The sequence below is a fragment of the Corvus hawaiiensis genome, chromosome 12, assembly GCF_020740725.1.
Source record: "Corvus hawaiiensis isolate bCorHaw1 chromosome 12, bCorHaw1.pri.cur, whole genome shotgun sequence".
Lineage (NCBI taxonomy): Eukaryota > Metazoa > Chordata > Aves > Passeriformes > Corvidae > Corvus > Corvus hawaiiensis.
In genome coordinates this window covers 8,373,035-8,398,646 of record NC_063224.1, presented here as the reverse complement: position 1 = coordinate 8,398,646, position 25,612 = coordinate 8,373,035, and the positions used below count along the sequence as shown (strand labels likewise).

Here is a 25,612-nt window from a genome sequence, read left to right as displayed (position 1 = left end):
TGTGCAGGGACTGAATGCTGGCCCCACCCAAGCCACTGGCCCAGGGTGGGAACAGCCCCAGGGGCCGGGAGCAGGTCAGCACCAAGCGTAGGGGCTGCAGGGCCACAGCATGTCCCCTCAGGGACGGGAAAACAGCTGAGCCTGTCCCCACCAACTGAGCAGCAGTGAGATGTTACCTCACACTGTGGTGCCTGGTTGCAGGTGCAGGTCCAGCTCCTAATGGAGACAACATTAACCACCAGAACCAGGACATTTCTGGTGCAGATGGCCCCAAGCAAAGCAGGAGTGTAGCTCATTTCCAAAAGCACAACCCAGGCCCCCTTGTCGTGCTGCAGAAGAAACACACAACATTCGTTCACCTCAAGAGTTACAGAATTTACTGATAATCACCACCAGGATTAGAAGTGTCAGTAGAAAAATAAAATGTACAGAATTTTCAATCATACAAAGATTTGTTCATGACAGCCGCAGCTGTGAGCGAGAGGAAGCCAGGTGGGAGCAGGGGGGATGTGACACACAGGGAGCAGGACCATGAGCCTCAGCATAAGCAGGTGTGCCTCCAGGGCAGGCAGCTTCTCCAGAAGGTGTTTCCTTACCCAGTGCACTGGCTGGGCTCCCCAGCAGAGGCTCACAGCACCGCAGAGCTCAAGACACCTCGGTGTTGATGTTTTTGCCGGCTCTGCAGTTTTTGGCAAGTCTGACTGAGCAAAGTCTACCAATACCTCCTGAAAACTCAAGGGACTCCTCCACGTGCCTCACTTGGAATAAAGGAATGGAAATGGAAGGCCAAACCAATGAGGGGAGAAAACTGCCACCAGTGCTTCAACTGCCATCTGGTGCTTCAACTCAATGCTATTCCTCCTTCCTGTTCAGCTCTGGTTTTACTGGAGAGGGAGGTTGCCAGCAGCAGCCAGCGGAGTGGAGGATGCTCTGGGGGCACCAAGGTGACACAAAGAACTTGCCCCCTGTGCTAATATCTATCAAGACAAACCAGCTGATTGTTCACCTCTTATGCAAGAATTCCCTGAAAATTTCACAGCATCCAGGCATAGAGAGACACTGCCAGCTCCAAACACGGTTAAGCTGCCAACTCTTCAAGTAAACCAGAAACCCTCAAAACAGATTCTGGGAGATCCCGAGGGACAGAAAACAGGAGCTTTTCAGTTCACCCACCACTGAGTGATTTTACCGAGCAATTTTTCACTTGTTCTGAGCTCTGTAACAGCCCCATTTGTGTCCTGCACCTGGTCAGCCCTGTTTCTGCAAGGAAACCTCCTTGTGCTGTAGCATGGGGCACATGGATAAAGTGCTTTCTCAGTTGCAATCAGCTTAATGGCTATTGAGCAGTGCCAGGCACCAGGGCAGGGTAAAGGAGAGCACAGCAGGTGCTCAGGACATGGGTTTCTGATGTCACCTGAAAGGTAAAACCAGACCCACCCCATCCAAATTCCATGTGATACTTTTAATCCATCCAGGAAAACACAGGATAATTCCTGTAAACTAAACTGTGCACTCTGTACACATGCTGAAATACAAAGTGGGAAGGGGGAAAAGAAAGCAAGCTTATTCCTTCTTTTTCATTGTTTCTGCCCTGGCAGGAAGACTGGCTCTCTCCAAGCAGCAGAGCACACAGGGCCCTCCACAGATCCTGGATTTAGTATATGTTACATCACTTGGACCTCACCCACCTAAGGAGAAGGATTCACATTAAATTATTTCCTAAACTGTGCATCTATATTCCCTGAATTAATATGGGCTAAAATTTAGAGTAATCTCAGTAAGTAGCTCCTCTCACCATGCATAGAGAAACCCTTTTCTATGATAAACACAGTGCCCTGTTGAAGGATCACAGAATCAATTTAGTTTAGAAAAGCCCTCTAAGATCGAGTGCAACCTTTGACTGATCACCACCTCATCATCTAGACCATGGCACTAAGTGCCATGCCCAGTCATTTCAGCACTGAGGACGTGGGCTCACGGCAGATAAATGGCCCTAGGAAATGCTGCAGGTACAAAAGGAGTTGATTTGGAAACTAGAGGAATTCAATGAAGACACAGATGGGAGCTGTCCCCTGAAAGGCTGGACACAGACAGCACTTTCCCTCTGCAGCTCACATGGTGTGAGCTGGGTACAAACACGGACCACAGCAAACTCCTAGGGGTGGCTACACTGCCCAGTCACATCCCCGGAATTCAACCTCAGCTTCCCCAAAGAACCAAGCCCCGGGAAGCACCCAGTTAGCTGCTCAAGTGCCCCAACCATGTGGCACAACTCCGGGCACAAGTGCAGAGCTATCAATTAGTTAAAAGTCACTTAAAACCAAAACAAACGAAAACAATTAATGAGACAGTACTGCCTGTGGATAAAGGTTGGTTTGGGGCTGTGTTCACATGGACACAGGAATCCCCCAGGCTCCTGCCAGGAGCCTTGCAGCTCTCCCAACCTCTGGCATGCTGTTGGCTGGATGCTGACAACACGGCACACTCCCCGCACCGGGGATGTCCCGGGTCACAACCTAGCCTGGCCATGCAGCTCCCAGCAGCAGCATGAGGGATTTTATCCAAGCTGGCCAGTGCCATTTCCAGAGCAGTGCAGACACCCAGCTGCACCACACCAACATGAACAGCATCATCACCATCAAGTCAAAGGAGAATGGGGACGTTTGAAAACACGAGTCTCCTCCAAAGCCTGAGGAGAAGCTGTGCACGCCCACCTGCACACCCTGGGATTTCTGGAGCACCCATTCCACTGTGCTTTGTCTCTGGGCAGAACGTTCATAGGGCCAGAAGGGCTTTGCTGTAATAAAATTCACAAAAACAGCTATCTTTTTTACACCAGTCATTTCCCCTGCACAGCACTGACAGCCCAAACTCCTAGACACAAATATGCACTCTCATCCACCTGAAATGAGTCTTCCTTTTGCTGCTACCAAATCCACTATGGCTATGATCTGCTATTAAGAAGTTTGGGCCAGGAAGAAAACAAATTATTTTTTTAATTTTAAAAACTGACATTAAAAGAGCTTCAGGTTCACTGAAAACCAAGCAACAACAGGTCAAAGCGGTGAGTGAGCTCTGAGGACATGATGTCTCTGTTCCTGTTCCTACTCCAGCACAGCTGGTGTCACATCTTAGTCATGTCCCGTTACCACAATTCATCAGCGGTGAAAGGTACCTAGGTCTCCTCCTCTGGAAGTCATTTTCCTACCCTCCAGAGAAATAAAGTTTCGCTTGGCACTTAATGTTACCAAAAAGTAACAAAATTCACAATTTTAAAATTTCAAGCCAGGCTGGAGGCAGGAGCAAGCCCTCCCAATTCCTTCAATCAGTGGAAGAAGCACATGGATGGAGCCGTGCTCCCTGTGATTTGTTCTGAGGCAGCAGGTCCTTCGCTCCCCCTCTGGTTTGTGTTCTCCAGCCTCTCCAGAGGAGCTATAGAGTGGCCAGAATGCGCAGGAATGAAACTACCACCACGCAGAACGTCTGGCCCACGCCAAAAATGAGGGCCTCAAAGGGAATCATTTTTTTCCCTGCAGCTCTGTAAACTCCAGCAATGGCAGCACCTGTAGAGAGGGGGAAAAGCCGAGACGTGAATGTGAGATAGCTGCCCTGCCACAGGGATGAAGGGGAAGCCTCAGGATGTGAGACTGGGTCAGAGAACAGTGGGGTCTGGAGCTCTCCCTGCACACCAGCAGGCAAGAATGCTGGGCTGGGGATGTGTGACAAACCTCAGCCAGTAACCCATGTGTGCTGGTGGCAATAGGTGAACTGGTGCTGAAACGCTGCTGAGGCCTCCAGCAGCTGTGGGGGTTGGGGTGGTTTGGGACATAGCCTTGTCACAAGATCCCTCACCCACAGCCTGCAAACATTACCCAGTTCTGGGCACTGACACCAAACCTCTGAGAGATTTTCCTCCAGGTGCTCAGAAATCTGAAAGCCCCCTTGGCTCTACACCCGATGGGCACGTTTGGTATGCCCGACACAGGGCTCGAGATGGGCTATGGTCCAGCTCTGTTTGTGGGGCAAAGGGGGAAATAGAGCCAGAACGTTAATCTCCATCCCGGGGAACACCGCTATTCCACGCACTCCCGAAGGCAACCTCTGATCACCACAGAGCCCCCCGGCCGATACTGCCAGGCACTTGCCGTACTTGTGAGGGTGCCGGCGGTGATGGGTCCCACGATGCCCATCAGCAGCACGCTCACGGACATGAACCTGCCGTACTTGTGGTGTCGGAGCGTGAAGAGGGCAAGCAACGCGGCCGGGACGTGGAAGGCAAGGGAGGACACGAGTGCCCACAAGAAGACGCCGTACCACATCTCTGCGGAGAGAAGTGCTGTGAGGGAGGCCCGGGGCCCGCGGGCCTCCAGCGGCCCCGGCGGGCGGGCCCCGTTTCGAGCAGGGAGGTACCTGGGAAGGTCGAGAGTGGGCTGGAGTAGGTGGTGGTGCCATTGCCCACGCGGGGCACGAGACGAAGGCTGAGAATCTGCTGCAGGAGCCCACCGCCGCCCGCTTCGCCACCCTCCATCCCCGCACCCGCCCCGCCGCCGCCGCCATTCGCCGCCGCCTCTTCCGCCCGTCCCGTTCCGCCCGCCGCAGCCAATGGGAAGCGTTGGAAGGTGACAGACAGGGCTCACAGCCAATCACTACTGGCTCCCGGGCGGCCGGGCCCCGCCCTGCCCCCGCGCTGCCATGGGAACGGCTGTGGGCCGCAAGGAATGCTGGGAGTCCCCGGCGGGGCTGGCGGGGCGCTCTGGCCCGCTGGCGGCCTCTCGTCACTGCTCCCTGTCCGCGGCGCCGCCTCGGAGGCGCGGCTGTTCTTCCTGTCCGCCGGGGGGCGCCCGCGGGCGGCAGCGGCGCTCTGGGCGGCGGCGGCTGGCGGGAGGTGCAGCGAGGCGGCGGGGCCGGGCCGCACCATGTCGGGGTCGGAGTCGGAGCAGTACTCCTCGGCCGAGGATGACGACTATGTGCCCTCAGGTGAGTGGTGGCGGGCGGGAGCCGGCGGTCCCGGCGGTCCCGGTGCTCACTGTTTATGCTTGCAGGTGCGGAGTACAGCGAGGATGATGAGAGCGAGCTGGTTCGGGAGGAGGAGCCGGCGGACAGCCCGCGGCCGCCCCGCGGCAGGAGGAGCCCCCGCCGTCCCGCCAGCAGGTACGGCAGCGGTGATCCGGCCTGGTGCCGCCGCTGGTGCGCTGAGGGGCGGAGGAACGGGAAATGCTGCTCTGCGTTCCGGTTGGTGGCAAGAGCAGAGAACCTCGGCCCCGATAGACATCGTGCCTGAAAACCCTCCCCAGCAGGAGTTGTTTATGTTAGCCTTTTTAAGTGCAAAGCACGCATATATGGGGGTTTCTCCCCTTGTTATAAATATATATAGACTTTAGTTGAGGTTGGTTTCTATCTAGCCCAAGTTCTCCTCTCCTCTTGGTTCCTGAATTATCCCAGAACCACAGGACCCTGGAATGGTTTTGGTTGGAAGGGACTTTAAATACTACTTTGTTCCACCCCCCTGCCATGGGCAGGGACACCTCCCACTAGACCAGGTTGTTCAGAGCTCCATCCAACCTGGCCTTGAACACTTCCAGGGATGGAGCAGCCACAGCTTCCCTGGCCAACCTGTGCCAGTGTTTCAGCACATTATATACTCACAGAAACGCATGCAAACGGGCCAGTTCACTTCAGGGGCACTGCCTGCATCAGTCCCGTTGTATTTTCTGGGCATCATCTCTTGATAAAATATATACACCCCCCAAGGTTAAGAGAGAACCTCCCAGATTGAATGTGTTAGTAAAAATATGAAATATTGTGTTGCTTTGCCCAAGCTTACAGTTTGGCTCTGTTGCAGCAGTGTTGCAGCAGCTCCATATACATTTTTTCTTCTTTTTTGGCATCTGCTTTCAGGAAGAGGAAGAAAGGCGGTCTCTTGCTAGAGCCAGATGAGAAAGAGGAAGAAAAGGCCCAGCAGAATGGAGAGGAGCAGAAAGAGGAAGAAGTGGATAATGTAGAACAAGTAGAAAGAAGCAGAGAAGAAGAAGAAAAAAAGAAGGAGGATGCTCTTTGGGCCAGTTTCCTCAGTGATGTAGGACAGAAACCCAAAGCAGCAGCTGCCACACAAGTGACACAAATCAAGAAGGTAACAGGGGCCTGGGCATGCACAGGGAGCGTGGGAAGGGTCTGAAGGTTTAGCGCATACAGCCTTGGTTTTGGCTAGTATCAGAGCTGGCAAGAGGCTGGGGTTGCCCATGCCCCCTCTGCTTTGTAAGACTAGCATCCCCTGTTGGACCAGACTGCAAGGTGCTGGTTTCCTTCCAGATGGGGAGGTCTGTGATCTGGTGGTGCTGCTTTTGGGACTGTTTCGTCAGCATCTCAGTGTCCCACACAGCCCTTTTGGCTTCCCTCACTGGTCCTGGATTCCTCCTGTGACACAGGAATGATGAGCTTTGGTCTGAGTTGTGCTTGTGGGCACAGGTCTCCCCGAGGCTTGTGCCTTCCCTGATGCTTAAAAGAAAAAAAAAAGGGAGGCTGTGTGTGTGTGTTTGAATGGAGAAACAAGAAAGAGGTGTGTGCTGACATCTCCATGCCTCCATCCTCGTGCTGTGAGGGGGTCTGAAAGGTGCTGCACGTTGCATGTTTGTAGCAAGATTGAATCTGGCTTTCTTGTGTCCTCTGTAAGCCCCGGTAAGGTGCTCTCAGTGTGCAAAGGTTTTTCTGGAGAGAGAATTCTCTGTGTGGGAGCTATTTAAAGGGATTTGGTTCTCTGTAAAACTAAGTGCACGTGTTTGCCTGGCAAAGCCTTTCACGCTTAAGGTGGTAGGAGTGAAGCAAGTACCACAGCTGAGCCTCTGTTGCTAGAATTTTCAGTTTGGGTTTTTTTAAATGGTCAGCCAAAAAAAAAAGTCTGGAGTCTGCCTGGTGAGTACAGCTCCGACTGTGTGAAGCTTCTTTCTATAACTGTTGGAAGGCAGAGCAAGTATACTTGTCTAATATTTGATTGCAACTCTTGGAAGAAGAGTCCTTTCATCTTAGCCCTCCTGCTTCTCCTTATTACTGACTGAGCAGCTGGAGTGGTTACTTGTAGAGTCAGAGGGAAGAAGAGAGTCAACATTTCTTCTGAGCAATCTACTTTTATGGGCAGGTTGCTGAAATGTGAGATGTCTTTGAAAGTTCCTCCATAGCCTGGAATAATTCATGGAGACGTCCAGTTCATCTGTTCTCTTTGTGAACTTCTTAACTTGGGCTTGCATTGCCTGCTTGAAGATCTCTGTGGTCTGTGGTTGATTTAGAGCAAGAATTTGACGGTTTTTTTGGTAACTTACAGACTTGGAGGTTTTTATGTATGTTTTTAGCAGCTGTAGCTGTGACTGAGTAAATTAAGAGACATTGTTGACAAATTGCTTAATAAAGATTTTTCCTTCTCAAATAAGAGATGTTACTGACAAGTAGGGAGATCAGCATTTTTCTGCTGATGAGTAGTGTTCTTCTCTATTCTTGAGTAAAAATAAACATACTTTTGTGGAATTCACCTTGGCAGCTTTACTGCTTGGTGGTGCTTAGTTTGGGAGAACCAAGTCTCCAGGCTTTTGCTTGCTTTCTGAACCACTGCAGTGTATTCTTGTTCCTTCCTACATTTTTTACAATTTCACTTCTTGCTTTGAATTTGTTTTGATCCTAGAGTTTCAGTGAGAGTCTGGAACCAAAATGGGGAATTTTATTCTGGTGGAAGGGGTATTTATTTCCTTTTTCTTGTCTGTGGGTGACTTGCTTTGAGCACCATTCTAAATTGCAGTGCTATGCAAGATCTGTGTTGGGCCCTTGGCCCTTTGGAATGATAATTTGGCTTGGCTCCACAAATGCATTCTTTTGCTTTCTCCTTCATGTATTTTGTAGGCTGAAGAAGAGAAGAGTGGGAATAAGCCTCAGGAGAAGCCAAAAGATTCAGGAAAAGTGACAATCACCAAAATGTTCGATTTTGCTGGTGAGGAAGTCAAGTAAGTTCGCAGATGTGATATGTCCATTGTGGGCACAGTGCAAACTGGGTACTGCAGTGCTGGGGGCAGGCTGGAGCTGGGCCATGGAGCACAGTGGGTCTTCTCTTTCCTTTACACTGTTTTTTTACAGATCGAAAATGAGGCCAAGATTTTCCTGCCTGACCTGCAGAGTATCCTTATATGCAGACCTCAGGCTTTGTTCAAATTCAAAACATTTGTACATGTAATTCAAATTCACTTAGGCTTCCCCATCTGGCCAGTGTTTATAATGGCTGGCAGAGCTCCCTGGTGGCACTGTCACTGGGAAGGTTGAGACAAGGAAGGAAGCACACCTGGTCCCACAGGGATGAGGGTAACACATTTTATTCCTTTAGGCTAGTCCAAGTTCTGTGCTGGGGGCAGGATATTGGCTGGCACTTTCCCTGGTGATGTTCACAATCCACGACAAAGATATGCAGGCAGTAAGAAATGTTTGGTTGAGCAGACTAACAGCTGAATACTTTTGCCTCTGAAACGGCTGCAGCAAAGGGGATGGGCTGGCTAAAATCATGCTTTAGGCTGAGTTTGGCTTACAAGAGGCCTCTCAGGCTGTGCTGCAAGAAGGGCCGTGTGTTTTATAAATGTGTAGGACCAGAACTGAGGGGCCTTGGTGAACCCACTTGAAATCTGACTGCCCTGTGACCTGCTGGTTCTTATCATGGGGGATTTTATTTATATGTAGCAGTAAACCCGTTTTGTCAGACTTACTTGGCCTGTTTTTTGTGACAGCAGAGGGCAGCAGTTCCCAGCAGTAACACTCGCCCTGCCTAAATCTGGAGGGGGAGGCAGAGCTGGGGCTTCTGCTGCTCTTGCTTTTCATGTGAGCACTGCTGCCTGAGCTGTTCGAAAAATCTGAGGAGAGCTGTGAGCCATAGCAGGAACTTTGCTACTTCCCTGGGCAAGCCAGACTGTATGAATACCTTTCATTCACTTCATTCACTGTCCTTTGAAACGTTGGTTACCTTATGTGAACAGAAGCTGTTCAGGGCTCCTAATATACTGATTTTATGCTTTTGACACCAGTATCTTACCTGTAGTTTCTTACGAGCAATAACTAAGAAAAAGACATATTGTCTTGCACCAGTTGCTTTTCTAGTGTCCTTCGTACTGCTCGGTGCTTACTGTTTCCCTTGGGCAACTGCAGAGGAATCACTAGAAATTTCTACCAATTTCTGATGGAATAGGCAACAGCTGGGCCCTGCATACACCAAGGCTAATGCATATTTTGTTTACAGCAGTTATTGTATCAATAGGTTACAGAGCCAGCAATAGAAGGTTTGCAGTGAGGTCTGGAGCACCGTTTTCTGCTGGTACCAGAGTTACAACAAAGTCATGTTCCTTAGCTCTTTGATAACAGAAAAATCCTTCAATGTTTTTTGCCCCTTGATTTTTGTGATATGCGAAGCTGATGCTTTTGTGTTGTTTGCTACATCTTGCTTCTTTAAATGGGTGACACTGTTAGCTGTGTGTAGGGTACAAGGGGTACTTGCTACTCACAGCTGCTGGTACTTTCCCCTAATGGCAGTAGGTGAGGCCCAGAGGGCTGCTTTTTCTTCAGAATAGCAGGAGGTTGTCTTTGCACCACTCCAACGTCTGCAAATGCTCTGAATACCAAACACTGTCTTCCTTGCCTGGGGAAGCAGCTGGCAAATCATTGGTTATAAAAGGCCAACACACGGTAGTTGTGTGTGCATGCATTTCTGGACTGAAGGAACTGAAATGAGAGCTGTCTCTGTTGCTTTCCTTTCTAAATGGTTTGAGGCTACTGTTGAGTGTTGCTCTTTTGAAAGCTTGAGAAGAATTTAGATCAGTATTTAAGCAGTAAAAGATTCAGGGCACAAATTTTCACAGTCTGCTCCCTGACGGTCTTAAAGAAGATCATTTAGCCCTGATCTCCTGTTGCAGAACAATTTATTTTCTCCTGTAAGAAGATGGTATGATTTTTCTTGCCTGACTGGAGTAGCAGAAGTGGCTTGAAAGTGATCTCCAGCTACAGGGCTATACTGGAATAGTAAAGGGCCTTCATGTTGTCAACCCCCCTGTAGGTTTTTGCTGCACTTAATGTCTGTTTTGATGAGTACGTTCTTGTATCAGTTGCTAATGCTGAACTTCAGCTTCAGAGTGTAAAAATTAACAATTACCAAATGAAGATTTTAATTTAGTGGCTCTTAATTTTAGAAAATACATTATATACATTTGCCTTGTGAAACTAAAGCTGTTGAATCCTGGAACTAGAAAGAATCTTAAACTGATTGCAGTGCTTTCTAGTTGGAACTTTTTTGTCTGCTTTTCTTGCCTCCCTCATGTTAAATAGATTAGGAGCAGCAGGTGACTGTCACCCAAATGGCTGTAATTGTGGGCAGCCAGAGCAATTTGCAAAGGCAGTTCAGCATCTAAATGGAAGTTCAAGCCATTTCTCCCTGGCAGAAGAGATTGAAGCTCCTTTGAAGCCTCTGGTTTATGAACTTGCCTCACAATGCAGGACGTGTGTTTGCATTAATAGGGAATTGCATCCCTAGTGCCAGGGTTTAACTGTTGCGATTTGTAATTGCTTGTTTTCTCTTTGGCACTCCAAAAGGGTTTGGTCCTTGGCTTTCTTTAAATCTTTGTTGTGCTCAGTGCATCAAAATGGTTCTTCTGTGCTCTTTCCATGAAAGTGAACTTTGTGTCTAGCTGGGACTGCAGCAGAGTGGAGCTCACATACATGGAGCTGGTCCAGCCCTGTGGTGTCAGTGTGACAACATGTGAGGGAAGAGCAGAGTCAGGTTATTGATTGCTATCAAGAATCGATTTTACTTTGAAACATCTTCTCTTCCTTAAATTGGCTTGTGGAAGGCAAAACTAAGTTCAAAGGAGTAATGGCTTGGGTGTTAGTTCAGGAATGGGAGGCCTGTGTTCAGCACCCTGCTTCGTTCATGCACTGCAGATTCCAAGTAAAGGACTGCAGACTAGAAGCCTTGTATTTCTGTGCACATGCTTTGTTTGTGTGGTTTAGAGCCAGAGCTTTACACAGGTTGTTCTTGTGGTCAGAATGCTCTCTTGGTACTGCCAGGTTGCTGTGCTGTACTGATGGTCCTGTATTGTGCTGGCAGAGCAGTGGCTTGTGCTGCTTCAGTGACTCGGCTGCTTCCCCGTGTGCATGAACCAAGCAGCCAAAGCAAAGCCGTAGTAGGGCTCCATTCTCCATCTGTCAATGGGGAGAGCCCTGCTCTTTTCCTGAAATCTGGCAAGGTGTTCCTGTCACAGCTCTTTTTACTTTCTCACAAGGATAGGTGGGGTCCACACTGAGCTGGTGCATTGCATGGGGCGAATCAAAGTAGGAAGGGCCAGTGCCAAACAAGCAGTGTCACACTGAGTGTGTGACTTGCTGCTGGACACAAGGAATACTTAAAGTTCATATGGTTCTGTAGAAAGAGATCAGCAAACTCATGTCAGAACAGTTTGTTGAGCTGTTCTATGTGAGACATGAACTCCCAGCTCTGGATAAGGGCTCCCTGCTGTTGACTTGTGTAGGAGACCACATTTGTGACTTAGAATAGCCTCTGGGTTGCTGCTTTAGGACTGCTTTTATTTGTGTGACCACTGTGCTCTGAGGAAACAAGCTGTGCTGGTACACATGCTGAGCAGAGTTGAGTGGCAGCTTGTATTCCAGGTCAGGGAGCATGATGGTTCACCATGCAGCTATTACATCTTGAAAATGCTAAAGAAGTACATAAGGTATCTGATTTATAACCAAATAGTTATAAGATTAAATCACTGTAGTAATTACTGGGGTTTGTACTGGCTGAAGTTGATACTTCATCTGCCACAGTTAAAGTATGGGGTGAAAAAGAACCTGATTTTCACCTGTTACTGTTTGTAAGTGATTATCATCCAGGATGTGCCTGGAAAAAACCTCATTGTTCATTCTGTGTTCCTGCTTCACAGGTTTTCAGCCTACATCAAGGATTTAAGAAAGATTATTCAGAGGAGATTGTTTTCCAGTTGAAATTCAAGGACCTTAAACTGGACCTTAAGTTGAGGGGTTTAGTGGTGAAGTTCATGACTTTTGGAGCAGAAGAAGCAAAGGTGAAGGGAGGTGGCCGAGGGCAGGTTCTTGTCAGGAGGCTTGCCTGTGCTAACGAAAGCCCTTTCTTGGCCCATACCCCAAGTCTCTGTACAAGAATGCCATTGACGATGGGAATTGTGCAGGCACAGCTACAGGCCATGGACGGAGTTTCTTTTTTTTGTGTCCTGTGGAGTCATTGAGGTTTAACTTAGGCCTCATTGGGTGAGGTGGTGGGTCCTGAGCCCAGTCGGAGGTGTTGTCTGGGTGGCTGAGCTCTTCACCTTGGGTGAACTCCTCAGTAGAGTTGCACAGAGCTGGTGAAGGACTGATTTATTCCCTTGCAGCAAGAAGTGCTGACCTCAGAGTGGAGGTGAGGTTATAATTCAGTTCTGTGCAGCTGTACAGTACTGCTGCTTTGGGATTTCTTGATGCTGCCTCTCCTTACTGAAATATTGATTTTGTGTTATTAATTTTAGCTCACCTGTGTGCTTGTTGAATGGACAGCTATGTCCTAGAGTGCTCACTGTTTTAACTCTGGATCTGCTGTCCTCTTCCAGAGCTTCAACCACTTGATCCCAGACCCTTTTTAGGAGATAGTATGTGGAAGGGGCTGCAGGAGAAACAGATCACACATCTAAGAACAGCCTGAGCTTTCCACAGTCCTTGCTCAGGCTCTGATTCCTTATCAGTGGCTGTGATGTCCTCTCTGCTCCTTACATGACTAGTAAGACCAACCAAATGTGACAAAGTTGGCAAACAAAGGGTGCGTTAGCCAAGGAGTTTGGGAGACTGTCACCTGTTTTGTTGCTTTGCTTTGAAGACAGTTAAGGTGCAATAAGCAGCAATAGCAGCTGCTTCTGCTTCTTCCTGGAAAACAAGAAGAGTGGAAGAAAAATCCTGACGCTGATAATGTATTTCAAGGGGAATGGGTAAAAAGAGCAGGGAATCTACTCCCACAATTCTCAAGATTTAGAGCTGGCACAGAGAGCAATTTTAAAAATGTGTAATTGTCCATCTGTGTTCTTGCTCTGTGGTCTCAGCGTGGCCCAGTCAGACTTGTCAGGCTAACGAGCAGTGAGAGAGCATGTAACACCATTAACTCTCTCCTTATCTTGTGATGCTTTTCAGGGATCTCGGTGGATGAATCAATGCAAGGGGTTGGCAGCATGATCACACTTCTTGCTGGGTGTGAATCTTGGTCATTTGTTTTGTGCTCATGGGGTTTTGAGCAATGCTGAGTGAAGCACAGTGGCTTTTAAAATCAGGAGAAAGATCAGGAGTTTGGGTGGGGATCTCTTGATGTTGTAGGTGGTGTGGTGCAGTGCACATCAGATCAAGGTTAATGTGCTTGACATCTTCCATATGTGCTTTTTTGAAAAAGCTTTTGCTGTATTGCTTATACCTGTGACTGAGAAGGCAGGTGAGCATTACCAGAATTTGTATCGAAGCCTGGTACTTGGAAAGCCCTGCCTTTTTTCCAGGTGGATAGCAAGTGCTACACAGCTTCCACCAGATGAGGTAGATGGGTGTTGCCAGGCTAGATATGGAAGACAATGAACTGAACTAATAGGAGCAGAGGAAAAAACCACTCGTATTTTGATGTGCTTTTTGCAGTGGCTTTGACTGCAGTAGCAACTAATTGTTAGAAAGACAAATTAATTTCAGTGGCCCTTTGAAAAGCCATTCCTTGAGGACTTCTGTTTTGTGTTGCTGACTGGTGGTGCCAGATGTCAGTAGGGTTTTATCCTCAGTCCTCCTTGGCTAAGGTGTTCTAGAGAAATGTGTTCTAGCCGCTTTCTGGTGACATACCACTTTCTGAAGGAGGCCTGCACAGTGCAAAAACCTTGGCTTTTAAGAGTTTCCCAGAAATTTAATCTGAACAGTATAAGCATGGGGATGATGCTGTGGGACCATAAGACGAATCAAACCATCCAGAATTACATGGGGTATCAACATGACCACTGTTTAGAGGTGGCAGACTAAAAAGTGGGTGGTTGCTTTTCTACTACCAAGCACCAAAATGCTGATCTTGGCATAATGGAGTGTAGGCAGCAGCCTGTTTCTGCCCTTATGCTGTTGTTTTTCTTAGAGGTCAAAGCATGCCTCAGCTATCCACAGTTTATATTGGCTTTTCCCAATTTAAAAAACAACTATTGATTTTTTTTTTTTTGGAAGCCAATAAGTGAAAATATGTTACCTTTCAAGAATGACAGGGTCTCAGGGGCACGTTTTGGTAACCTTTTCTCTGTGTGCATCCATTCCCTGATGCTTCAGAATTTCCTTGGGGAATACTAACATTGTATGATGCTGACTGGCACGACCGGCCCAGAGTTGAGGACAGTAAGCGTGAGCAGGAGCTATGCTGTGTGCTGGTTCACTTGTGAGACATTTGCCTTTCTCAGAGGCAGCTGCAGAAATTGTAACTTCATAAACAGCAAACCTAGCCAGGACTCTAAGCCAGAGCACTTGGTTCTAAAGTAAATCGTTTTATGGTTTGCTTAATGTTCTTGGAGAAGGGGAATGGCCTACTGAGCAGTGTCTAGTCAGGGTTTTTTCATTAGTAGATATGCAGATGAGGCTTCTGCTCAGAGGGACTGTAACTTGCAGTGTTACACAGTAGTGCTACACTCACCAACATGCTCACCCCTGTTGTTTTCCTTTATCTCACCCTGCTTTTGAAACTCCCAAAGTGACTGAGCAGATGCCCACCTGAAGGTCATCTTCGGCTTCTAATGTGGCTTGCTACTTTCAAGGAAATAATTTATGTGTGCTGGTTTCATTTGTGTGGTTTTTGCTGGTAATCACTGTGATAGAAAAGAAGGCTCAGCTGGGATCTCCAGAGTTAGGAGGAGTCTCAAAGCATCTCCAAAATGATGGATTGACCTCCAGGTTAATTTGGGCATTTCTACGTCTTTCAAACCTGGGGTGTCTGGGTGCTGCGTTTGGGAACTGGATGACAAACTGTGTTCTCTCATCTCCAGGTTCTTCCATGTGTGTTCTGCCTATGTTCTGTGTAAGTTACTGTGGAAATACTTCAGTAAAAATCACACCCTTCCCCAGCAGAAGACATTGTTTCTTTATCTGACTCTCACGTAGTTTCCTTGGTTTTAAAAATCTGAAAACAGAACATGCTTAGTAACCTATTTAGGTCTCACAGTCTCAATAGCTCTTCTGCTATGAGTATGGGGGTCTTTGGTCCCTCTGTTCATGCCTTCATCTCAGGGGCCTCAGATGCAGTCCCAGCATTTTGCTGCTTGGCCTGTTGCCCTTGCTTCCAAGCTGCTGCTCATTCCTGACAGCTCCAGGCTCAGAAAAGGGCTTTTGATGTCTGGTGAGATGCTGGCAGAGGCTGCTTTGCAGGCATTGGGCCTGGGGTTTCCCCTGCTGGAAAGTGCAGCTTGCAAGATGCATTTTTTTTTTCCTGTAACTAAGAGATGGTGAAGCAAGAGGGTTTCTGTGTTAGCCTGAAGGGGAGGCAGAGCTGTTTGCTGCTGTACTATCTCATTAACACATTGCAAACTGAGCCAAGCTTAGTCTGGCCTTTCCCCCATGGGGCTGCTTCTGCTTTGTAGTGTGTGTTGGCTCCTGCTATGATCTGTGTAACCTTTGTGTCTAGTATTCATAGCTCTAAGTGAATTTGGAACCCCTGGCTCTTGATACCTATGGTACTCCTTCCTTCAACAGGAGAGACGTCCATGACACCAGTGCTGCGCTGCTTTGTGGGAGTTGGAGTGTTGCAGGGATCTGTCTGGCTTTCAGTGTATTTGGAGGTCATGGTTAACAGGGTCAGGGGACTGTCACACTCACACATGCAGCAGCTCATCTGTTCACTTGGATTGCTCAACTCAGAGGTGTGTTCCCTAATGTGGAGTTAATCCTTTTGAGAGGTACAAATGAAAATATAGGGATGCCTCAAAGATGGACATGCTAATGCATGGTGGGGATTTTGAGGCAGCGCAGTGGAGCTGGCCAAGGGAATAGTTATCCAGAGAAGCAAGAAGAGACCTGGTACTTGGAGGTGCTTAAAACTGGGGTGAATAAAGCTCCAGTCAACATGATAACATGATGAAGGCTTGTGCCCTGGCTGCAGGTCAGCTTCTCCAGAGAGCCATGTTTGACATGCTCTACCTATTGCAAGCCCCAGTGGAAGCTTTGTAACTGGAGCGCTACTTCCCTCTGGATTTAGGGAGCCTCTTGCAGAAGCTGCAAGCAGAGGTCCAAGAGGGGCCTGACAGCTTGGTCATCATCTCAGGAGGCAACACTGTCCATATGTTTTCTTTGCATCTGTCACAGAGTCTTTGTCATACAGGAGATGACGGAAAATCGGTCATTTCCTTCAAGGCTTACAAGGTTATGCATTATTGATGTTAAAATACCATTCACCTTTGCTTGTTTTCAGGTGAGTTGGTTTGAGATGCAGCCTGGGCTGACTGCTTGGATAGCAGCACACACCTGCTGTGAGGAGCAGCACCAGGCAGGCAGCTTGGCCCTTGCCTGACTCCAGGAGAGCCCTCATTACATTTGATTCTTTTTAGAAACCAGCCAGCTTCTCCTGCCTGTCTAGTCAGCCTACAAAATTATCAGTTATTCCAGCTTGGTCTTGTCTGTGTTGCTTCAGGGAATAGGCTGAGTTTCCCAGGAAACAGCTTCTCCCACCTGGTTTGAAGAGGAATTCTGGTTTTTTTTCTGAAAGGGGGAAAACTGATGTTTTACTTTGAAATTAGAAAAGTGATGGGGGTGTACTAATTTTAGCTCTCTACACCAGCTAATTCAACATAAAATACATGCATATGCAGTGTGCAGGCAGATGTGGTCTGGAGGTTCACTTGTGTGAGGACTTAATTCCCTCCTGGAAAGTGCTGAACCTGTGCTCCAGCATTTTCAGGACCTTGCAGGCTGGAGGATCTGGCCCTTGTGCAGTGCATCTGTCTGTGGAAGGCACATGGGACATTGCAGCTGGAGCACAAAAGTCCACCAAAAAATATTCAGAAAAAATATTCTTTGGCTCAAAAGGGATTAGTTTTTTTAACAAACCCCTGTAGATGAGTATTACTTTCTCCTCAAGTGATCATTCCAGAAGGCTGGAGGACTATTTTTTGAGACTAAACACAGATGGGGAATATCGAAATAGGGTAATTAGCCTCATTTTTGTCCCCCTTGGTCTGTGATTCCCCAGAGCTAACAACATTAAGGTAGTGTGGAAAGTTTTATAACTGTGTCAGGTCTAAACTGGGGCAAGTTTCCCAAGTGAGGAATGTGTCCTGAGTACAAGTGGTAAAGAGCTGGCATTTTCCACAGCTTCTACTCTTGTTTTCCCTTTCTCAGCAGGAAGATCAGTGGAGAGGGTAACTGTGCTGCTGTGAGTAAAGATTTTAACTGTCTTCTCTGCTCTAAGTCCCCTTATACCCAAATACCAACATGTTCTTTCTCAGCCTGATGTGCACCAGGTGTTTTCGTTAGGAGAATGTAGCTGTGTTGAGCCACCTGGGGGTAAATTGGAGGGATTTTGGCACTTAGGATGCATAAGGTTGCTATTACACAGCAGACTACAGGTATTAGCCTGCAAGCGTTCTTGATATGCCTGTTTGTCTTTCGCGGCTTGTCCTTATCCTGCCTCCGTTTCCCTTCTGTTCAAAGATGAAGCTCTGCTGATGCACTTCTCCAAGGGCTTGCAGGGCACCTTGCTGCTTGCTGCTGAGCTGGGCACTTTGCTAACACACTGCAGCCTTGGCATCCCTTATGCAAGTTCTGGTTTTGGCCAGCAGGACTGGATTCAGCTGTGCTGTAGTGGAGGCATCTGAGCACCACACTGGGGCAAGTCCTGGGCTGTGGGTGTTGTGTTGTGCCACGGTGTGATGGATTGGGAGCCTCCTCTTCACCCTGGTAGCTCTACACCTGGTGTAAGGGTGCAGCAGACTGGTGTATTAGACTCACTATGCCACTGAACTGAAGCATGAAAATTTGGGTTTAATCCCCTTCTGCAGATTAGCTGGAGCTGTCAGCATAATGCTCATTCCAGCATGTATTCCTCCTTCCTTGTAGCAGTTTATGTGGCTAAAGGCACTGCTGGAAGCAGATCAAACACTTGTTCTTAAATTAATCTGCTACATTTCAGTACTATAAGCACTCTGTGGAACCCCTTCTGGGGCAGCCTTGACAGCAGGTGTTGTCTTCATGTGGTTTGTGCCCAGTGTACATAACTGGGGCCTTTTCCATGCATGTAGGTTGTAGCATTTCAGTTGATAACTGTAAAAGGAAGGGTGATAAGTTCTTCAGTGGAAGTTGGAACTAACATACCCACCACTGGGCACCAAACCAGCAGGCTGGGTGGGTATGGCTATGCCTAAATGCTTGGGTACCACTTTGAGCTTGGTTCAGAGATGAAGGGTCTTAAGAAGGACATCTGTAAGTACTTGAGGCACTTAGTGACCCAGTTTCCAGTGTGTTTTCCTTATAATAACTTCTAAATATGGAAGACATTTCTATTTTACAGTTGCACAACACGCTGTACAGTAGCATCATCTGTGCTACCAGGCTCCGGCATGGTCCAAAAAATTAATAACTGTTCTGTGTTTTGGAAGTCTTATTATGCAATTTAATAGCATAGCAGTGTAATGAAATCTCTGCGGTAAAGTGATGAGAGTGAGCAGTTTTGTGTGTGAATTACAGGGGCTGCAAGTGGGCGAGACACTAGCTACTTGTTTTATTGCTGACAATATACTTATTTTCATGTTTATTCCTGGATTACAATGTGTGAATAGAATCCCAGTAAACAGTCAGGCAAATAGTTATTTATCAAGTATTTAAAAGTGAGAGGTCTTGTAATTTTCCTTAGTAATGACTGTGATTTCTTCCGACTGGATTAATGACTGCCATTTCTACCCATGAAGAATAAGAATTGTTTTGGTTTCTACATGGAGAGAGTTATTGTCTCCCATAGTAATGCAGACCAGAGGATTTCTTTTTCCTTCCTGGCCTGAGATCTGGGAAAGGTTGAAATGTGCATAACCTGAATTAATACCTTGTAAAGCTCTTTTAATACTCTTCTGTCATTCCTGTTGGAGTGGTGCAGGAGTTGCTGCTGGCATCAGCCTAGCAGCAGCCTGCCTCAGAGCAGCTTTTGTTTCAGTTTGAGGCAGTAAGTGGGTCTTATGATGGAATTGCCTTGAAAGGTCACTTTTAATTACATTTCTGTCGCATTCCTCTGTCCCCAGCTGGGCAGTCCTGGTGGAACAGGTTGCATGCAGCTTTGCAGCTGAATTTCTGCAGCGGACAACTCCAAAAATATATGTTAGAGCAGCTGCTGGCAGGCCAAAGAGAGCAAAGAAAATGGAACTAAGTGTTGTATTTTGTGCCCAGCCATTGTTACTGGTACCTTGAGGTGGAAGAGGGTGGGAGAATCAAAGCATAACTAAGCCCTTGGTGGCAACCTTTCTTGTGCCCCTCGGTAGCTGAAGTGTCTGTCATTGAAGGCCTGTGCCAGACTCTCCCTGTGCATCATGTGCTTCATGATACGGGTCCTCAGCAGGCAGAGGTTTCTGCTTTCTCGCCCTTTCTGGGATTGAGTATCTGCCTGTTCCAAGAGCTGTGGCTTGTAGTGCTGGTCCAACCAAGAGTGTGCTGTCTCTGTCGGAGTGAAGATCCCAAGAGCTGTTTTTCATTTTAGCCTTGTGCCTTTCTTTTCCTCAGCTGGTAGGGGAGACATCAGTCAGTTTTATCCCTGTGTTGGAGAAGGCTGAAGATACTCAGGTTAAGGCCAAAGGCCCAGTGCTGTGATCCCAGCTCTTTCCCTGGCTTTGAAGAGTTGCTCGCCATTGTGTGTCCAGATCCTGTAAGCTACTTAACTGCCAGATTCCTGTAGTTTTGTGGGAGCTGAGCTGGGCTGTTGTCTCTTAGCAGAGCCTGTGGGAAGGCATGCTTTCAGTGACCTCTGCCTCCTTTCCCAGCCCCTGCCTCCTCTTGGTCCTACACTCTTCAAGGCCCAGAAACGTGCAGGGTTCAACAGCTGGGATCCAATCCAGGAGCAGGTCTCATGGCTGTATTGAGACCAGTGGAGAGTTGGGTTTTTTTTTCCAGGGCACGTGGTTACTGTGCTACACTTCTTGGATTCCTGCACACTCCAGGTTGCCTGATGTTTCTCTCTGTGGCTCATGTGCTCCCTTGCATGCCAGGGGTGCACTCTAATGGCACAGCAGTGCAGGGGATGACAAGAGGAGAGGGACCCTGCCAGGAGCCTGCAGAGTGCACAAGAGAGGGTCCTGCTTCTCAGCTTGGCATGGGTCAGAGCTGGCTGTTCAGATGCTGCATTTGAAACTAGACTGTGTGATTGCATTGATCTGAACTCAGCCTCATGGTTGAGGGGAATTCTGTCTTACTACTGCATGAAGACACCAAGTTTATCCTGTCAAATGAAATCCATGGACGTCGGGTAACCTTTGGTGTATGACTGCTGCATGATGTGACCACCGTTGCCAAGGGCTGTGGCTGGATGGTGTGTTTGGGGTGTTCTAAATTGTGATGATGCTGTAGCAAGGCTTTTTTTTCTCCCTAAACTGCTTTTCCCTTTTTCCCACCCCTTCCCTTACCAGTCTGATCAGCAAACACTTCTAAATATTCATAGTGTGGGATTTGTCTCTATCCGCATGACTGCCATGGTTTGAAAGGCATGTGACAATGCAGGGGGGAAATGGGGTTAATCTCCTCCTGCGCTGGCAGAACAAGGCTGAGCAGTTGTACAGCACAGGCATTTATTCTTGTGCCTTTTCCACTGCACTTGCAGTCTGTGGAGAAGGAGGAAGGAAGTTTCAGACGTTGATTCACTGTCAGGATGGAGACATGGATGCACTAGTTGTGTGCAAATGAGATTTCAGGACATCAGTGCCTCCAGGGTTAACAGATAACTCCGTGTCACTTTCGTGATGCCAGCCCAGCAGAACCCGTCTGGGGCTGCAGCTCCTGCGGTTTCTCCATGACTATTAGCCAGTTCTCACATGAAGTTGTGGGGTCAGGTTGGTGGGAAGCAAGCAGTGATTAGCCTGACTTGTAGCTGGAGAAGATCTCATGACCAGCCAGGCTTTCAGCCTCTCATCAGCATATGCTCTAGACCAGGGATGAACCTGCACACCCTTGCTGGAACAGATGTAGCCAGAGGCCCAGGCTGCAGGAGGGTGAAATGGAGGATTGTTTCTTCTGTGCTGACTGAGCTGTGGGTCAGGCTCTGTGCCCAAAGAGCTGCAGGGCCCTGGAGAGGCTCACAGGCTTGTGCTCCATGGGAGCAAAATTGTTAGCTTGGCAAATCAGGGCAACCTCATTAAGAGCTACTGAGAGCGTGAAAAGCGTGTTGCTGGAGGCAGGTCATGGTAAATGAGAGGGTTAAAGTAGCTGGGGTTTTCTAACAATTAATTATTGAGTGGTTTTCTAGAGATTCTTCCTCATGTTTATAATTCATTCCCTGCTGTAGATGCCATATTGATTTATAATTTTTTGAAGTTCAATATTTTGCACCCTCGGGGCCTCAAACAAAAATTAACTAGAAAATGAGAGTAAACTTCTGCATTCTGCCTTGTCAGAGCTTTCTCTCCTGTTCCCCATTCCCAGAGCTGGTTTCCATGCTCTGGTTTGGGTTGCAGATGTTGCCAAGCCTGTGTGCCGTGGGCTGCAAGACGTGGGTGGCAGAAGAGCTGCCTCACTGACCAACAAATGAGAAAATCCAGAGCCCAATTAAGAGCCTGGAATTGCCCACAGTGACCTGAGGAGAGCATTTAGTAGCTGCTAGTGAGACAGGCCTATTTGAATGAATAAGCATTCCAGTTTGTTGGAAGGAAAAAAATCCCCTCCTCCCCCAGCTCTAATCAGCTACTCTTTTCCTTTTTCCTGCCATGAATATAGAGGGTTTGTCACTGGAATGAAATCTTAACAAGATGTCTGTTCTTCAGCTTGCAACTGGTGATCTCTGTGTGGGGGATGTGGGGACTCTTATACCTGTTCTCTGTGTTTCCTTGATGGATCTTTGATTTTACTGTTGAGTACAGCTCTTTCTTACCCTCTGGTTTATCTCTTTTCCTCCAACAGAGTGACTAAAGAAGTGGACTCAAACTCAAAAGAAGCGAAATCTTTTCTGAAGCAGCAAGAGAAACTGCAGTCAGCAGCTCCAGCTTCCTTGCCAACAGTCTCGGGGTGAGTATGGGATTTCCATGCCCGGGTATGGGCCTTTAGTGAGAAAGATGGCACTCAAGCCAATAGTACAGGCTCTGAAGTATTTAATGGGTGTTTGTTTTCTGCAGGGTTTCAGTGGGAGCAAGACTAGGCCTGGAAGGTGTGATGGTTTGGGCTGGAGGGAAGGAACCCTTGAGTTCCAGTGACTCACTTCATAGATTCAGGCTCAAATTTCTTAATCCTCATAAATCATTCCTCCTAGTAAGGAAACAGTGGTTTGAATGTCTCGAGCAGCCTGATGAAACTGCAGGTAGCCAAGGAACATGCCTGAGATTGCCTGCATTCCTTTGACAGGTGCTCCTCAGGGCTGTAAAAAGCCATGTCAGGCTGGGCTGTGGCTTCCTAAGAAGCCTTTGGGTGAGCATTTGAATGAGAGATGTTTTTGCCTCTTTGATGTTCTCTAATATCATTTTGATGTGGATTTGTCACTTCCTGTTCAAACTCTAACACCTAATTCTGAGATTATCATAATGCTTGTCAAAAGATACAAGGAGGTCGGGTCCCCTGTGCATCTGACATGCCACTCTGGCTCTTGATGAGCTTGGGAGATCACCAGCTTCTTAGGAATAGAGGAGATGCTTCTGTGTTCCAGTGATGATTTTATTTAAGTCAGTTGTTTGCATTTATATTTGAAAGACATAAGCTGCATATGATTTGATCACATAGAAACAATACCCATCAAATAAATACATTGTCCTTCTCATCTGCTTAGAGCAATTCTCCAGTGTGAGTTAAGGCTGCCTTTCCCAGATATGCTGTTATTCAGTTGCTGCAGCTGGATTGTCACTCATTTTTCCAGCTAAGTGTTGCATAGCTTGTGCTTAGCTCAGGGTGGTGAAAGCATAGTATGTGTGTGTGTGCGTGACCCTTGACAGCTGCTGTTCTCTGAGCTGAATGAAGGCATAGATGAGCATAGTCTTCATGCTCTTGTTCACCCTGCGCAAGGGTTCGTCCCTGCAGAGCTCATTAATTGTAACCTAAGTGTTGTGTGTGCAGGGTTTTGTGCTGAAAAACTTGCCTTGGGTTGGGCTGGCATTCTTTGTACAGTTTTGGTGGTCAGAGTTTGTTCGAGTGGCAGCTGAAGCTGGGGCAGCTCCTCATCGTGCACACTGCTGGTGGTCCCATGTCTTCAAACCTGCCTGCCAGTTTCCCCAGCAGTTGCCCTGCTGCTCTGAGTGCAGGCAGGTTTGGCAGCCCACTGGGAAAGCTCCAGGGGCTATTCACCTTCCAGTTCTGCAGAGATCAGGCCCAGGGGAGGAGCTGGGTGGCCAGTGGGCCTGTGCAACCTGGGCATTACCAAGGGGCATGGTTGCCTTTTCTGGAGCTTAGATTGCTCAGGAGTAATAGCCAGAGCCCAGTTAGAGTTAATGTTGCAGATAACTGAAGAATTCACATCAAATACGGAAAAACATGGACTAAAAATGAATATAAGAAATAATGAGTTCAAGGACTTCTTTAACTTTCCTTCAGTGTGATTATTTTGGAAGCAGCTTAATTAGGTCATCTTTCAGCTTGCTGATGTGTGATGTCCTACTGACAGTTGCTTGCCCAGGACATGAGGTGACCTGGCTGTGGAGAGGGCTGGGGAAAAGGCTTGTATGTCTTGCCTTTCTTGAGAACACCAAACCCCGATCCAGCACAGCCCCAAATGCCTTCCCTTTCACAACCTCCTACAGTGCATCCTGGCTTTGCACAGGGATCCTATGGCAGAGGAACAGCAGTGGTGTTTGGGTAGATGTGTGGAACAGCCCAGTTCTTTTGAGGCTTTAGTAGGAGGTTCTCTGGGGCAATCTGGCCAGCATGGGCCCTCTGCTCTGAGAGTGCTCCAGGGAGTCTTGGACTAGTATCCGAGACTGATCCCTGAGACTGCCAGAAAACATGCTTGCCTTTGGGCTTAGGAAGATACTTCCAGCTGGGAAGCCAGCCAGGGCATTTTCAGGTGAGAAAATTACTAGCAGGCTTGTGGTATTCCTTAAAGCCAGAGGCAAGCCCCTTATGTTAAGCAAATTACAAAGATCAGATTTTAGACTTGAGCCAAGCTGTCCAGACCCTGCTGCTCTGGAGCAAAAAGCCACAAGCCTTGGGGACATGCCAGAGCAGTGCTTGGGGACTGACAGAGCCTGGCATAGCCTGACAGTTCTTTGCAGGTACCTTTTCTCTACTTAAAATAGAAGTTTTTGGGGAGAGGGTACATTTTTCCCTTTTGCATTATGGGAGAGCTCCAGTCTATTGCCACAAGGCAGTGAAAAATGTGATTTTGGGATTCTAGCTGTGCCTATGGACACCCACTGTGCTGTAAGCCATTGTCAGCCCCCAGGAGCTTTGTCAGCTATTTAAAAAAAAAAAAAAAGCCTTGCCCTCTGTGCAGGGAATTTGAGCAACTAAGAGTGGCCTCTCCATCTGGCTTTTCTTTCTTCACCTTGCAAGCAGCATGTATTATTTCTGAATGCAGCCAGCCTACCCTGCATTTATTTAATTTCCCTTCTCTAAACAGACAGAAGTAATCCAGAAAAGCAATGGGCACAAAACCAAACATCCGGCTCCACGTCTCCATGTTACAAACCCTTGCAAACTAACTGGTCCAGGGGAGGGGATGTTTGGGGCTGAAAGTGCATTTCCTGAATGTGTTTTACATCCATACCGGATGTGCTATAAAAAGCTAGATTTGTGCTTGTGAGGGACATGGGGGTGGTTGGAGGAGAATGACTTAAACACTTGGCTGTAATTAAAGCCAGGAGTACAAAACAACCCACCCAGTTCTCTCAGCAGGCTTTGCTAGAAAGGTCATAAGCCCTTGGTTCCCAGGGATGTGATGGCTTCCCAGCCTTCACATTATTCCCATCGTGTCCCCCAGTGACACACAGCTAGGCAGTGTTCTGTCAGCAGCAGATACCAGTTTGTTGGAGTGGTTTGGGGTTGTGATACTCTGTTCCAGTTGTTTCTGTTGTGCTCTTGGGTTCTGTTAGGCTCTTGCTGATGCTGTCAGAGGTATCAGATATGGTGAGGGTCCCACTGATCCCTTCTCACTTACTGCCCCAATAAATGAGTGGAAGGCCCCCAGCATCCAAAAAGCCTTAGCCATCCCGGCTAAGCCTTCTTGTCCGTGTGTTTTAGGGCTCATTTCTTATCTTTAACCACTGCTTCAGGACCTTTTGGGGAAAGAGGAGCTCCTGGCTGTAAATGAAATGCATGACCTGATGGAGGGATCAGTGGTCATTCTGGTACTCCAAGAGATGTTTTTTGCTCTGTCACCAGGCCAAGCGGGACCTGTGAGCAGGGCCCATCATCTCTGCGCTAGTAATCCCATTGTACAACCAGCATTTCA

General features: G+C 47.8%; 2 protein-coding genes across 2 annotated transcripts in view; one reads left to right on the top strand and one right to left on the bottom strand.

Moving 5' to 3' along the window:
* Nucleotides 1–354: 354 nt before the first annotated feature.
* TMEM170A (transmembrane protein 170A) lies at nt 355–4,556 on the bottom strand. Its single transcript, XM_048316379.1, has 3 exons — nt 4,411–4,556; nt 4,151–4,321; nt 355–3,563 (listed from the first exon to the last, which is right to left on the bottom strand). Exons 1-3 carry the CDS (start codon nt 4,526–4,528, stop codon nt 3,433–3,435), a joined length of 420 nt encoding a protein of 139 aa, XP_048172336.1. The 5' UTR covers nt 4,529–4,556; the 3' UTR covers nt 355–3,432.
* Nucleotides 4,557–4,702: 146 nt separating this feature from the next.
* The window catches only part of CFDP1 (craniofacial development protein 1), a 62,167-nt gene continuing 41,257 nt past the window's right edge, over nt 4,703–25,612 (top strand). The window contains exons 1-5 of the mRNA XM_048316376.1: nt 4,703–4,977; nt 5,043–5,151; nt 5,899–6,130; nt 7,885–7,985; nt 22,144–22,248. Of these exons, the coding sequence (XP_048172333.1) occupies nt 4,719–4,977; nt 5,043–5,151; nt 5,899–6,130; nt 7,885–7,985; nt 22,144–22,248 (806 nt within the window). The 5' untranslated portion in view covers nt 4,703–4,718. The remainder of the gene's footprint in view (nt 4,978–5,042; nt 5,152–5,898; nt 6,131–7,884; nt 7,986–22,143; nt 22,249–25,612) is intronic.

Excerpts from the sequence above, each read along its gene's own strand:
- TMEM170A (XM_048316379.1), bottom strand. The coding sequence starts at position 4,528 with ATGGAGGGTGGCGAAGCGGGCGGCGGTGGGCTCCTGCAGCAGATTCTC. Across the intron at positions 4,322-4,410 it reads CCCACTCTCGACCTTCCCAG|AGATGTGGTACGGCGTCTTC; the intron begins GTACCTCCCTGC and ends TTCTCTCCGCAG. Across the intron at positions 3,564-4,150 it reads CACCGCCGGCACCCTCACAA|GTGCTGCCATTGCTGGAGTT; the intron begins GTACGGCAAGTG and ends CCCTCTCTACAG.